The sequence below is a fragment of the Sebastes umbrosus genome, chromosome 2 (genome assembly GCF_015220745.1).
Source record: "Sebastes umbrosus isolate fSebUmb1 chromosome 2, fSebUmb1.pri, whole genome shotgun sequence".
Classification (NCBI taxonomy): Eukaryota; Metazoa; Chordata; class Actinopteri; order Perciformes; family Sebastidae; genus Sebastes; species Sebastes umbrosus.
Genome location: NC_051270.1, coordinates 8386594 through 8401878, shown reverse-complemented (window position 1 = coordinate 8401878; position 15285 = coordinate 8386594). Strand labels below are relative to the sequence as shown.

The window sequence follows — 15285 nt, the reverse complement described above, 5'->3', positions numbered from 1 at the left end:
AAAGAGTAGTAATGTCTACCTGAGCAGAGAATGAAGTCGCTCTCCCTCTGTGTGTGTTGTAATCCGAGCTTCTCTGTGCTTTGTTGCCATAGCCGGGCCGGTCGAGCGTGCTTTTAGTGCATGTGATCGTGACCCACTGGCTAGCTCACGGCCGCCGCTCTGCACTGCTCTCATATGGCGGTTACAGCTGATAACGCCGTCCCGACCGACAGCGTCATCGAACGTAGCAACCACACCCCGGTTCCTCCCTTCCTCCCCTCACTGTTAGCTCTGTCAGCAATGTTGCTGTTTTTTCTACTGTTAGCACTGTTAGCTGCGAGCCGCTGGCACAGCTGTCGCCATGTTGAGAGCCATGTGGAAGCAATAGAAATGCTCTGAATTTTGAATTCAGCACCTTTAAGAATCACACTTAGACTTTGCTATAAGCAACTTTCAGCTTCTTTGTTTTACAAAACTTCTAAGGCCAACTTTTTACTGAGAATTTTTTGACTCATAAATCGAAGTTTAGGAACAATTTTAAGATAAATTCATAAAAGTTTTATACATACTGAACACTGGTGTAGATATTACTTGGTAATGAAAGGTGAAATCTGAAGGTCTTGCAAACTTAAAACCCACAAAATTTGTGTGGAAAAACAATTTATTTATACAACACATAAATTGAATCAAAGACATTTTTTATGATACAGAGAAGTGACATGGGTAACTTTCTGGGCCTCATAAATACTGTTGTGCAAGTCAGTGTCCCTTCTCTGTGTTTTTAGGTGTCATTGGCTGAGGATGAAGCGGTCGACCTTCATCATGTACGCCGGTTTCAGGTAGCGCTGCAGTTCACTTTTCTTCACCCACAGAAAAGGAGCGCTCTGGGCCGCGGGGGGGCAGCTGTCTGACAGAATAGCTTTGAAGAAGAACACCTTTGTTCCGACCGAGCTCTCCGTCCGAGCGGCTTTGGGCAGTTTGTACTTGTATACTCCGCAGGGGGCGTTGCCGAGGAAAGTCGCCTTGAAACCAGCTGCTGTGGGAAGAGAACAGGGTGTCATTCAGCTGCAGACAAAAGGGGAGCTGAAGTGCAGATGTTTCTAAGTTTTATGCAGATGCTGCAGCTGCATTTAGTTTATGCTGTATAATAATTAAGTGTGTTATTACCCTAATACTCTGTTTCTCAGTCCTCTGCTGTGACAACACACTTTTCTCAATTAAGTTTTAATCAAATCTCATGTCTAAATCACATGCTCCCAGTTGGCTCAACATGCAGAGTAAAAGGCACCAACACAGCCATGTCAGAGATTCAACTCCCACTGAGTCCAGCGATATTAAAAATGGATTGACTGCTGCTACTGTGAGGCACTTTAAATAAAAACCCTCCACCAAATGGCACACGGTAATGTCAAGTGGAAAGCCTTAATGGGGAGTGATTGATGGAGTTGGCACATTAATAGTTCATGAGCGGTGTTGTGAAACAGTTTAACATGCTCCGCCACTGGCGTTTTGTTTAAATGCTTAAGAGCTAAAAGGCTTGATTTCAGTTGGATGCCGAGAGAAAAAAAATTAGAAAAAAAGCCAGTTTTAGAGCAAATGTTAAATATTTTGTGTGAAGGATCATTACAGGGTCACTGGAACGTTGCTTCCATGTGTTCCCAGCTGTGACCCCAAACCTCCTCCCTGTCATTTGCCATCCTAATCTACAGCTGACATCAGCGGAGGTCTAAGTGGATGTGACAACTTGGACTATGACTGGTAAAAGGCTGCGTATATAAATGAACTTTTGGTTGGAGGTTTAAGGATGTTAAGTGCTGCGAGTACCACGCAGCTATTTTAGATAAGATCACATCAAACTTTAATGATCCTGAGATGATAAAACTGGGTCATTACAGCTAAAGAGATAAGGATGTACGTACAGTAATAATGCAGCAAATGGAGCGTGTTGACAATAATACAACCTAACAGCTGATATTTAGGATGTGAATAGTACCTTATATCTTGCCGTAAGCAGTGGCTTTGTAGGTTAATTAAAAGGTATTGCAGTAAAAAACAGAGCTCTTTTAGTAAAGATGAGAATAAAACATTATCTATCATAAAGCATCAAGTCTCTATCAGTGCAATAGTGATTTTAAGTAGTGTTAGTTCATTAATAATACAACTTCTTTTTGCATGATAACCAATTTCATCATAATGCATTTACATAAATGTATAGAAATACAGGAAATAGCATTCCTACAGTTTACATGGAAAGCTATGGACTTATTGGCAATATGAACATAATTCTATATCTAGGGAGAACAGATATATTAGATGTATTTTAAGGATAGTATAGATGACTTCTGCTGGGGATATTCATCCTAAATACCTCTGGGACAAAAGCATGAATTACTGTTTACGACTGTACTTTACAATGATAGTGTTGGTAACTACATTTTATGTCGTTGAACAATATAAAGACCTCAGGGAGTGGTTGACTCATATGCTTTATGTCAGGGAATACATTTGCTACAGTCTGGGTCAATCTGCTTTTTCTGTAAACTGAATTTAGAAAGGTAGATCAGTGTGCTGATATATCCATGTAAAAGTAAAGCCCCCACATGTGGGATTTGAATACTTCTACTTTGGTGACTCCTAGTGGTAGTATAAAAAAGGCACTGTCACAGAAAGCATCAGAACAATTAGTAACATGATAGTATAACCCATAGACTGTATATAAAGATAGACGACATGATGGCTCCTCAAAAGTGAAGCCAAACAATCTGGATCGCCCCCTGGTGGCTGGCTGCAGTATAGGTCATAAACCTCTGTAGCAGCTAGGTAGCTATCGCTAGAAAGCTGTGTCCATGCTCAGCTCGTTATTGGCTCGGGCTGGTGTGTGGGCGGGATCTCGATACCACGACTCCACTGGCTGATCATTACTGCGCAGACTCTGGCTCTAAATGACGTCAACATCTCCAGATGGCAGCTCCTGTATCCGGGATGTTTTGTACAGTGGGAGGTGGTGGAGATGCATCGTCCATCTATATATACAGTCTATGGTCTAATCACATAAAAACTCTGCACATGGAGACTTTACATTTCTGATACCAGGCCTTGTTGAGCTGCATTAAACATTAAAGGAACTGAAAGAAAAGAAGGTTTCAGTGGAGTTTCAGTGCCCCGTGATTCAACAGAATACAAGGGAAACACTTGAATAGGTATTATAAAATACTAATACTAAATACTAATTTCACTAATTAACAGTGGGCCGAATATCAGAACAGAATATCAGCAGCTTCATTTAAAAAAAAAAAACTCCTGTTACCTGGCAGGGAGGCGAGGGCTCTCTCGGCCGTCTGCCGCAGCGTTTCTCCTTCCTGCCACTGAGTCTGAGGCAGCAGCCACAACTTCTCACCTCCGACCTGCTGCTCGGCCAGGAGAAGCAGCGAGTCGGCCAGGCAGCGCTCCGACGAGGTCAAGTCCTTATCTACATCAGCTAAACAAGAGACGGGACCGTCAGCCGCCTCACAACAGCCAACGTCTTTCTGTGACTGTAGAGTAAAATTTATACAAACTTTGGAAATGTCACGGGGAATAAAATGCAAATTGGGAGTGCTGGAGCGAATAGATTTCCTGAATGTCAGAAAAACATTAGAATCCTGCACTGAAAGTCTCTTACCTCCCTGGTAATTTACTTTAAACCCAGATGTGTGCGACGCCTTCAGATTATCTACATTTCTTTTCCATTCTGTTTCACTTGATTAATGATTGGAGCCCGGCAAAAGGCTGAATACTATCCTCTATTTCATCGGGCACATTTGTAATATTTAAGGGAACAGTGTGTTGCATTTCGGGGGATCTGTTAGCAGATATGGAATATAATAATCATAACTGTGTTTTCATTAGTGTATAATCACCTGAAACTAAGAATTGTTTTCATTAGCTTGGAATGAGCCGTTTATATCTACATAGGGAGCGGGTCCTCTTCACAGAGTCAGTCCATGTTGCCATGTTTCTACAGTAGCCTAGAACGGACAAACCAAACACTGGCACTAGAGAAAGTCTTTCACGTTTTTACGTTACCTGAAGGCCACCGTAGTAGGCCAATACGCTTTTGAAAATGCGGTAATGTGAGCTGCAGAGTGCAAAACCGTGGTACCGCCAGCCGCCGTCTGACTTCCGTTGCTCCTAAAGTAGTGTTATTATGGTACGGATAGCCTCTGAGCGAGGCGAACGGTGTTACCACCGTTTTGCACTCGGCGGCTGACATTACCGCAGTCTTGGAAAGGGAGGAGAGAGCGGAGGGTACTCAGTTGGTTGCAACTTGTAACTCCTACACACTGTACCTTTAAGAAGATTTTCATATTGCGTATATTCTGGTTTACTTTCCCGTACTGACCTGTGACCCTCAGCGCTGGCTGGAAGTTCTTCAGCTTCTGCTCCCAGGAGTCTTCCAGGTCCTGAGTCAACATGATCTCCTGGTCTCCGCGGTCGTCCTCTTCGTCCGAGTCGTAGTCGTCCGCCTGCTTACGACTCATCCTCTCAGCGTCCTCCAGCAGCCGCAGCTCGTGGTCCGACAGCAAGCTTTTCTCCAGCTCCATCTGAAATTAAGTCAGAGCAGGTCTCCATCTCAAACCCCGGGACCCTTTACAGATAACAGTTTTCTACAGCTGGTTTCCCAATATACGAAGTATCAGAGTCCACAGCTGCATAAAATGTGTAGAAGCACAAAGCAACATGGACAACATTTATATCATGTGATTATCCTAAATTACTTATACGGTACACAGTACTTGTACACTGCAAAAATCAAATGTTACTTAAACGAACTTCATTATAATATGGAGCCTGATAAAAATTGTGTTTTTCAAATAAAACTCTAAATTGTTTTTAGATCTCACTTTGAGACAGACTGTTACAGCTGTTTGCCTTTTTGTTATTCATTGAGGCAACAGAAGTATTGCAATATTTAGTTTCAGGATATGATTCTAATAAAAGGAATCAAATAATAATGAAAGACTACCGAGCCTGAATTTAAGTAATCTGGTTTAACTTGTGCCTTTTTTTCTCTCTAGACTGCACAGTTTCACAAATCTTATGTCCTGGAACACAATTTCAGAATCAGTCATTTATGGAGAGTGAGGAATCCAAGCACAGACTGGATTTACAGAGCAGAAATTAGAAGTTGCCATTCTGATTATTGCACAAAATGTTATAATTATTTCAAACTATGAATTGATTCAATAAACTGAACATACTGTTAAACTGGGGTGGATTTATGCACAGGATGGCCTATAGGCTGCAGCCTAGGGGCCCCATGTTTGCAAGAGCTCCAGATTGGCCGGATTATTTTTAATTATTTAAATGTACTTCGGAAAAAAAAAAACTTTCCCTCTATTGTCCCATAAGAAACATGAAAAAAAAAAAATAAGCAGCTGACTGGGTAGATGTGGCCCCCTTCTACCCAGTCAGCTGACCCCATGAACCCCATGATGTGACCAGGTTCATAAGGTCAATTTGGCAAATAATATGTCACTACTGGGCAGAATAGCGGTAAAATGAAAATATGATCACGGAGCACAAAAACGAAAAGCACAACGGCTGAAAGAACACCATGACGAACATCTACAAAAGAAAATCCCTAAATTGACTAGATATTTCAAGGTCTAGATTAAAGGGTGTCTCAATGTGTGTGTGTGTGTGTGTGTGTGTATGTGTATGTGTGTGTGGATATGCCAGTGCTCCCCGAGTGTGTACATGTGGGCCGTCTAATTTTCCTAGCATGCTTTTGCACATTAAATTACTTTTTTTCTGGTAACGTTAAAACACGATGAGTAAGGGTGGGGGGGCCCATACAACAAGTAGCCGAGGGGCCCCTGACCACCTTAATCAGTCACTGCTGTTAGGTAATCTTAGATTGATTACCTACATTAGGTTGAATTCAGCATAATTTATAGAGCATTTTCACATAATTAGAGAGGGTTTTAAATAATATTTTACTAGCTATGTGACATACAACATGCCAAGTCTTAAAAAGGATAGTTAGACTGTCTTTGGTGTGCCATAATGACAACACCATAAATAATACAATTTTATGCATTAAACATGTTGAACAAGTAGGCTATTTTGTTGAGTAATGCAAAAAAAAAACCTTAATCATGTTGTATGGGTGTGTGTTTCTGCACATTAGTGTCTTTGTGTGTGTGTGTGTGTCTTTGTTGGTCTGTGTGTAGCTGTGTGTGTCTGTGTAGGTGCATGCTTTATATATATATATATATGTATATATATATACACATATATACATATATACACACATATATATACATATATATACATATATATATACACACATACATATACATATATACATATATACACATATATACACACATACATATATACACATATATATACATATATACATATATACACACATATATACACATATATACACACATACATATATACACATATATATACATATATACATATATACACACATATATACACATATATACACACATACATATATACACATATATATACATATATACACACATATATATACACATATATACACACATACACACATATATACATATATACACACATATATAGGCCTACATATATATACACACCTATATATACATTATATATATACACCTGCTGAACTAACTCACCTGGTGCATCATGTGTCTGAACTCACCTGGTGCATCATGTGAGTGAACTCTGAACTCACCTGGTGCATCATGTGAGTGAACTCTGAACTCACCTGGTGCATCATGTGTCTGAACTCACCTGGTGCATCATGTGAGTGAACTCTGAACTCACCTGGTGCATCATGTGAGTGAACTCTGAACTCACCTGGTGCATCATGTGTCTGAACTCACCTGGTGCATCATGTGAGTGAACTCTGAACTCACCTGGTGCATCATGTGAGTGAACTCTGAACTCACCTGGTGCATCATGTGAGTGAACTCTGAACTCACCTGGTGCATCATGTGTCTGAACTCACCTGGTGCATCATGTGAGTGAACTCTGAACTCACCTGGTGCATCATGTGAGTGAACTCACCTGGTGCATCATGTGAGTGAACTCTGAACTCACCTGGTGCATCATGTGAGTGAACTCTGAACTCACCTGGTGCATCATGTGAGTGAACTCTGAACTCACCTGGTGCATCATGTGAATGAACTCTGAACTCACCTGGTGCATCATGTGAGTGAACTCTGAACTCACCTGGTGCATCATGTGAGTGAACTCTGAACTCACCTGGTGCATCATGTGAATGAACTCTGAACTCACCTGGTGCATCATGTGAGTGAACTCTGAACTCACCTGGTGCATCATGTGAGTGAACTGCTGCTCTATCGCGCTGCACTCTGATGAGATGACCGGAAGTCTCTGCAGACACACTGCTGCCATCAGAGTCCAGGGAGAACTGGCTCTCTCCACTCTATCCGTCACACTCTGGGTCTGCGAAGCGGCCCGACTGACAGACGAGCTGGAGAACTGTCGGAACCCCCCGTTCCTCACCGCTGTTCTGCTGAAACAAGAGAGAAACTGAGAGACACACCGACCAGACATCCTTACACAGGGAGCAGACATCTTGTTCTGCTGCTGCTGCGTTCATGTACATGAGAAAAAATCATCCTAGAGCTGCAAAAATAGGCTGGAGGAAGGATTTTCAAATTAATTGTTTTTGTTTATTTGTTTTGCACAATTTAAGACTATACAACATAACAAATAAATAAATAATAATATACAGTGCAGGAAAAGGCAAAAAAAAAAAACACTGGGCCTATTTGAAGCCTCTACATAGAGATAATTAATATAAAGAAATAATATGACTACATAATAGTGATAACAAAACAATTAGGACAAGATATATATAATAGCAACAATAACAATACAGTAAATATATAAAAAAAGACAAGTGTGTGTGTGTGTTTTGCATGGAAGTGTATGGTTAGTGTTTTTGAGGAGGATATTGATATAAATATCTATAAAGACTTCTTCAAACAACATTGTGAGTGGGAAAAAATAAAAAACATAAAAACAGATACATGGAAAACATGGGGAAAAGCAATTACAAGACAGCAATTAAATGACCCTTTAAGCGACTTTTGAAACATTTGACAGATGAACAGTTTTTATTTTGTTTTTTTTGCTCAAAGTCTTTTTATTATTATTATCTGTACAAAATCCAATACATAATTGTATAAACAAATTATACCCCCCCCCCCATACCCATAACAATATAACTGCACCATTAAATAAGCAGAGTTAATTTCATAAACAATTACATTTATACATATAAATGAATTAAATCCGATATCAACATAAATTAAACATATACCAAAAAAAAGGAAAGGGCCAAAAAAAAAACAGAAAAATAAGTAAATTATTATTAATAATAATAATAATAATAATAATAATAATAATAATAATAATAATAATAATACATTTTAAAAAAAAGAAAAAACTAAATTAAAATGAACAGTTTATTGATAGATATGAAAAGATACTCCATAATTTGCTTCCCCTAAATCTTATTGAAAATTGATCTCTACTAGTGAGACATTTGACCTCTTCTAGTGAGGAATTTAGGAGGATGAAAATCTAGAGATTGAAGGGTTGAGTAAGAATGGACCTGAGAATTTGTTTTAACATAGGAATATGAATATTCCCACCAGAAAATAAATAAAAACACATATTTGAGAAATATTGATATCATAAATACTAAAATTTTATTTTAAAGGTTTGTAGGAAAAGTACTCGCCCAAACTATATTACAGTATGAAAGATAGGGATAAATTAGACTACTATAAAGAGTAATGGATAAATTAGACTATAATAAAGAGTAATTATTCCTTGGTTGATACCAGAAGACAAAAACACTAACAACAACTCCTGGTATAAAGTATTTTCTTTTTATTTCTCTAGAGTACAAGGCAGATTGATTATTATGTGAGGGCTTCAAGCATAGACTGTATTCAGTTTATAGCTTTAAGTGAGTGTTCACCATAAAAGCGTTACATTTACGACGGTTTACGTAGTACATGAAGGCAGCATGCGTCTACTTCTACCCACAATCCTGTGCAGAAAGACGGAACAGTCTATTCAGATAAAAATAGGGGGATGCTGATATTAATATACATTTTAAAAAGAAAACATTATATTGTAAGCACAACAGAAATATAATACACTTAAATAAAAATGTTTTTAAATCCATTTTACAAGCGACAACCGTATTTTTAATGGTAATAATAATGTATATAATATGATAATAACCGTGTCACCCCTCAAGCTATTACTGGTCTGGTCTGGATTTACAGGACCTTCAATGTCACATGTGTTTTGTGTAAAGAAGCTACATTTCTGATAGTAAAGTTGTTTCTAATCGTATAAAACATGTTTAAATTAAATTGTTTATTAGTTAGTTCTGTGAGTAACGTGTGCAGACAGCTGACTGCATCACTAAATGCAAGTGGGAGCTCTCTGTAAGTGTCCTATGGTTTACTAGCATCCTTGTTAGCTGCATATTGAGTGTTATGTAGCATCATTGAACTGTACATAATGTCCAGATGACACTGGTTTATGAAGATGGTGCTAATGTAGTTTTGTGTGTATAGGTGTGGAAGCATTGGGTTACAGAGAACACTGTGTACCAGTGCTGTCAGACTTCAGGAGCCTGCAGCAGCATCCACCACAGAGCCTGGGAAAACCTCCAGAGACTTCAGGTACAGATACATGATGCACCTGTACATGTCTGTCTACTCACAGAATGATTCTGCATCAGTATTTTCCCCTTTAACATATGTGTTTGCTCACTAAATAGACGCACTGCTCCTAGTAGACCACTTACACACCAAAAAACTGATAATAACCTGATATTTTCAGGTGGAATTTCATTTATTCATTCATTCATTCATTCATTCTCACTGTGCAATATCATTTTCCACTTGTGCAATTTTGTTAATAATCTGTTTATTGTCAATACTGTATATACTGCTCCTATTTTTATACTTCCTTCTATTTAAATGGTTCATATTTTGTTACACTTTGTTTAGCTCTTTTTTACTGTGTTAGCTGATGCTTCTTGTTTTCTGCACTATCCCCTTTGCTGCTGTACACTGCACATTTACCCACTGCGGGACTAATAAAGGAATATCTTATCTTATCTTATCTTATCTTAATGTTGATGAGATATTAACATCAGTTTTAATCCTTCAGTCATTTCCCTCCACTGCCTGGCCAGGAGAGTTCACTGAGATGGGCTGGAAAGAAGTTTGAGGAGTTACCAATCGCTCACATTAAAGCCACGTACAACAAGTAAGTGAAAAGACCATTTTCATCTTCAAATTATTTAGGTTAGATTAGGTTACTGGATCCCAAATGGGACTAGTAGGAAAATGTGAAAATAAAAGTAGACCTTTTTTTACAGTAGACATACTGACCTGTCAGACAAAAGTGCAATTATCAACATCAGATTGATGCATTACAATAAATGCTGGAACAGAGACATCATTCATGTTGTTAGTTCCACCTGTTTTTTCTGGTATGACAAGCCACACCATTTTTTTTCTGTAAAGAAAACAAACTCACATTTTTTTTTTGCAGTTTTCAAACTGGCATTTTTATTTTGCCACCTTCACATTTCTGCAAACGAAGAGTTCAGCTTTCTTAGTGCTTCCTGTTGGGCTGAGTGAATAACAAAATATGTTTTGTACCTTCATGCCTCAGAAAAGGTCTTTAGTCCTAATTTGATGATTTTTTTTCTTTAACTATTTATTTATTAGCTGCTATGTGATGCAGTCAAACCACTTATGGGGAACATATAACTTCAGTGCAACCGTGTTATGATATACATATTTCTGACTATTCAAAATAATCAGTTGTGAGTCAGTGAGCCATTAAACTGTCCTGTCCTGTCCTGTACCAGCACACACATCCAGCTGACGGAGAGCACGGGAGAGTCGCTGGTCAGGACGTCCTGCGGAACGGAAGGCTTCAAGAATATCAAGAAGTCGACGCCCATCGCTGCTCAGACTGCAGGCATCTCTGCTGCTGTGGTACGTTCGGACTTGCATTTGTTTAGAGGTGACCTATTATGATTTTGTGCCTTTTCTCTTTCCTTCAGTGTGTTATATATTTTTTTGTGCATGTAAAAGGTCTGCAAAGTTACAAAGTCCAAAGGGAGTTACTCTCCCCCACAGAAACTCTGCTCCTGAACTGCCTGAAACGCCTTGAATGGTATCCCGCCTTTTCTTCCGTAACGTGATGATGTCACCAAGTAACACATTTGCATAACGGCTAGTTTGGCACGCCCTCAAACGAAGCTAGTTAGAGCGGAGCTGGAGCTGAGTCCAAAGAGTTTGGTTCGGTTGAGCAATCAAAACAGAGCGTGCCAGCTGACCAATCAGAGCAGACCGGGCTTTTCAGGGACAGAGGGTGAAAAGTGGTGCTGCAGCACAGCCGGTATGAGAAAAATAAAGCGTTTTTTTGAACATTAAAGCATGTAAACATGTTCTAGTAGAAACCCAAAGTACAAGTATGAACCTGAAAAATAGCTTAATAGGTCCTCTTTAAAAGAAATGAATATTAGTTAAGACCAAATCGTGCTTTTCCACTGTATGTAACTCGTAAAGTAGATTAGATTAGCCTTTATAGTCCCCCTTAGGGGAAGTTTGTTTGTAGCAGCACCCAGCCTCTCCATATACACAACATTATATCTTATGCCCTACACTAAGATATTGCTCATTTATACATGTTCAACGTCTTCTATTTCTGACTTACACAGCAACATCTGAATCTTTTGTCAGTAAAGTGAGTAAGTGAGTGTATCATCAGAAAACTGGTTTCTACAATCATGTGTATATAATGTGAAAAGAAGGGAAGCTCCAGTACTTCTAACCTGGATGTCAGAGAGAGCTGAGTTAACTCTCACCTGCTGTTGTCTCCCTATGAGAAATGCATGATACCATCTGATCATATAGGGGTTCACCACCTCCATCTGTTTCAGCTTGTTTAACAGGATCCGGTATTAAATGCTGAGCTAAAATATAAGCATTAGTTGAGCTGAATAAGCTGTAGGATCTTCAAGGTGCTTTATAATAAAGTGAGTTGTTTAGAGCATAATCAGTGCCTCTGCCATCATTATAACTATAATTTATGAACGTTAGATGTTTGTTGCAAATAAGCTGCCCTCTATGAAGACTGTGACAGAGTGCAGCGGTAGGTGTTAAGTGCTCATTTAGACCTTATATTAGCTTGATTTATGGAGACTGCTGGCTGACGGGGTTAAGGTCACACTGATTCACAGTAAACACACTGGAGAAATGAAGTGTTTTATCATAGTGCTGCTATAATAGTCTTTTATCACACAGGCAGAGATGTGAGATTATTCTGACCTCTGATCTGCTGTTTTTAGATGTTGGAGAGATGAAAATGAGAATATGGAAACTGCATTTAATAGGAGTTTTATCTCTTGTTGTTAGTGATTGGAAGCTCAAATGGAAAATGACCAAAATCGGCAAATAGATTAGAGGTTGACCTGTCATGCTGGTCAGAAAATATAGATAAAATGTTAATCAAAATTGGGCTGCTCCCTCCTTTCGGTTGTTTTGGTCTTAGTCGAAATAAGATTTCTTTAGTAACTTTTTACTAATGACTTTTTTTTTTTTTTTTACTGTTTTTGTCATTTAAAGGTGATGTCTTAACAGTATTTATACAATGCAGTGAAGTTAATTTCTCCTAATGCTGGAAATATACCAAATGAAACTTATCTAGCTGTCCTGGACGGCTGCACATGTAAACATCAATCTTCTGTGTGTCTCTTCCTCTGAACAGAAAGCCACGGCGAAGGGAGTGACGTTTGTCCGTGTTATGGTCAAAGGTATCGGCCCTGGACGTCAAGTGAGTAGAAGAAGGAAATATGTTTGCCTTGCGATCCTATTACACTATATCTGCAGGCCCCCAAAACGTCTTAAAGGGGACATATCATGAAAAACTCACCTTTTCATTGCTTGTGTTCATCATAAGACAACCCTGTCTGTCAGTTTTTTGTGGGCTGTTTAGATCAGAAAACATGTGATTCATCAATCCATTCAGATTTGGTTCCCTCGGAGGGTGAATACAGGTATATTTGGACAGACAGTATGAGGACAATAATGTGTTTTTTTAACATTAAAGCATGTAAACATGTTCTACTAGGAACACAAAATGCAAGTATGAACCTGGAGATGAGCATATGTCCCCTTTAAATTATTGTAAATCATATTATTCAACCTTTAGAAATCTTGAATGTTGTCGCTGGTACAAGTAGATCATTTTCATAATTGATTATTTAATTGTTTAGTCTATAAAATAGTGACGGTTTTCAATTAGCAATGGTATAAAACAGATTAAAGCAGCAAGTTGAAAAGCTGGAACCAGAATGACTTAAGCGATTATTCAGTCGCAAAAAATTATTAGCCATACATTTTCTGTTAATCTATTAATCAATTAAACTAACCTCAACTCTGCTTATTGTGTCTATATATTTATAACTACCGGTCTACTATTTTATTCATGTTTATTTCATTATAAGTTACAAGATGGCACATAAAAGTTTAAAGAGGCACAATAGGATCACAGGATCATAAGATGCTGTGTTGATGTAATAGTGGGAGTGCAGCTCAAATAAAGCTGTCACTGCACGAAGAAAGAAGACCTCTAATTAATGAGTCTTTTTTATAATGAGGGTAATTTAAGGCTTGTTTGAGGAGCCTCAGACATCTTGATCTCTTCCCATTAGCTTCATTAACGAACGAATGCACTTTTCCTCCGTTGTGCAGTCTGCGATCAAAGGCTTGACGATGGGAGGCCTGGAGGTGGTATCGATCACCGACAACACCCCCGTGCCGCACAACGGATGCCGCCCACGCAAAGCCAGAAGGACGTGATCTCCGAACCAGAATGCGCTGCAAACGAGAGGAAGCGGGTTGTGTTGTAATATGCTAATAATAAAGTGTTTTTCTTGTATAACTTTCCCCGGCCCCCGAGCGGAACTTACATAATTCATTAGTGGAAATAATTGCAGATGGTGTTATTAATGAGCGGAGCGCAGGTGTCGCAGTCCTCTGCTGCGACTGTTGACACACGAATAAACCTTCAGTCTCACTGCTGATGTTCATTAGCAGAAACAGACTGATGGCTCTGTGTGGGAAGAGAAACGGCATCAATGCTGCACACGTCTTCTGTTTGGACACAGCTGGTCGCCATGGGGACTGGACCCTTGAACCCGACCGTGTTATTAGAGAGCCATACTAAACCGCTGGACCACACACATCACTGAAGTGAACACACAAGAAGCAAATTCCACAAAGTTCTCTTTATATTATAGTTGAAGTACATTAGACAGCCAAACATCTCTTTTAACATGATATAAATACATTATAGTAAAGCTCTGAAGAAAACGCTGGCATTTACAGATCAGTCCAGTACACACACACACACATTATGTTATGATGGAAACATTAAATGAGACAAACATGCATCAAACTCATCCAGATGTGTGGAGTGTCGCTGTGTTTCAACACTGAAAAAGACAACAACCACTTCACCGATATTAGTAATCATTACAGACTTTTCCTTACATGCTTTTCCAGACCTCAACTGAAGTTACATTTTTTGCCTTCAATTTTTTGGATGGTATACGTTATACGTAATATTCAGCTATAGCGCTCTCTGCACCAAGTGCTATAGTGTTTGTACAGTTTTCTGATCCCTAGAATACCATAACAAGCCTCTGACCGCATACTGTACAAGAACAAAAAACAGCAGGCTGCTCTTGTTTAGTGCAAACGCTCGGGGCCATTTCCCTTCAAATCATACACTCGACAATGTGGTCGGACAGTTGGAGAAGCAAATCATAACAGCTGATATGACCTAATGGGTCAAGTGATCAGTGTCAACACAGCAGCATTGCGTTTCAGACACCTTCGCACACAATCCAGAGGTGTGCTCACGGCTGCTGGACTCCATATGAAGCCTCAGTGAAGATACTAAACAGGGACGCCATTAATCACAAACTCCTGTAGTTAAACTGACAGATATGATTAGTTTGAACTGTTGTTAATGAGGCCTTATTCATACAATGCTGATATGAGAAATGCTGAGTCTAAAACGTGTTAGATTCTTGTATAAATGAGGACCCAAAAGTGTATCGCAAACAGCCAAAGCAGAGTACCACTGATGTAGAGGAATGTTGCTACTACAGTACCACGAGGTCGGGTCACAGCTCTGAAACTGAATCCAGACTGATGATGATAGACTGCACTC

The 15285-nt window shown here is 39.2% G+C and overlaps 2 protein-coding genes across 3 annotated transcripts; one reads left to right on the top strand and one right to left on the bottom strand.

Moving 5' to 3' along the window:
* Positions 1-622: 622 nt before the first annotated feature.
* mrpl46 (mitochondrial ribosomal protein L46) lies at positions 623-7600 on the bottom strand. Of its 2 annotated transcripts, none has more exons than XM_037760004.1 (4): positions 7300-7600; positions 4361-4562; positions 3287-3457; positions 623-1015 (listed from the first exon to the last, which is right to left on the bottom strand). In XM_037760004.1, the coding sequence occupies exons 1-4, from the start codon at positions 7567-7569 to the stop codon at positions 768-770; spliced, it is 891 nt and encodes a 296-aa protein (XP_037615932.1). In that variant the 5' UTR covers positions 7570-7600; the 3' UTR covers positions 623-767. The 2 variants fall into 2 exon arrangements, with proteins under 2 accessions (XP_037615932.1, XP_037615940.1); XM_037760012.1 differs by having other exon boundaries at positions 623-1012.
* A 1665-nt stretch (positions 7601-9265) lies between these two features.
* mrps11 (mitochondrial ribosomal protein S11) lies at positions 9266-13999 on the top strand. The gene is made up of 6 exons (XM_037746441.1): positions 9266-9464; positions 9597-9704; positions 10198-10296; positions 10907-11036; positions 12814-12879; positions 13800-13999. Exons 1-6 carry the CDS (start codon positions 9376-9378, stop codon positions 13905-13907), a joined length of 600 nt encoding a protein of 199 aa, XP_037602369.1. The 5' UTR covers positions 9266-9375; the 3' UTR covers positions 13908-13999.
* Positions 14000-15285: the final 1286 nt, after the last annotated feature.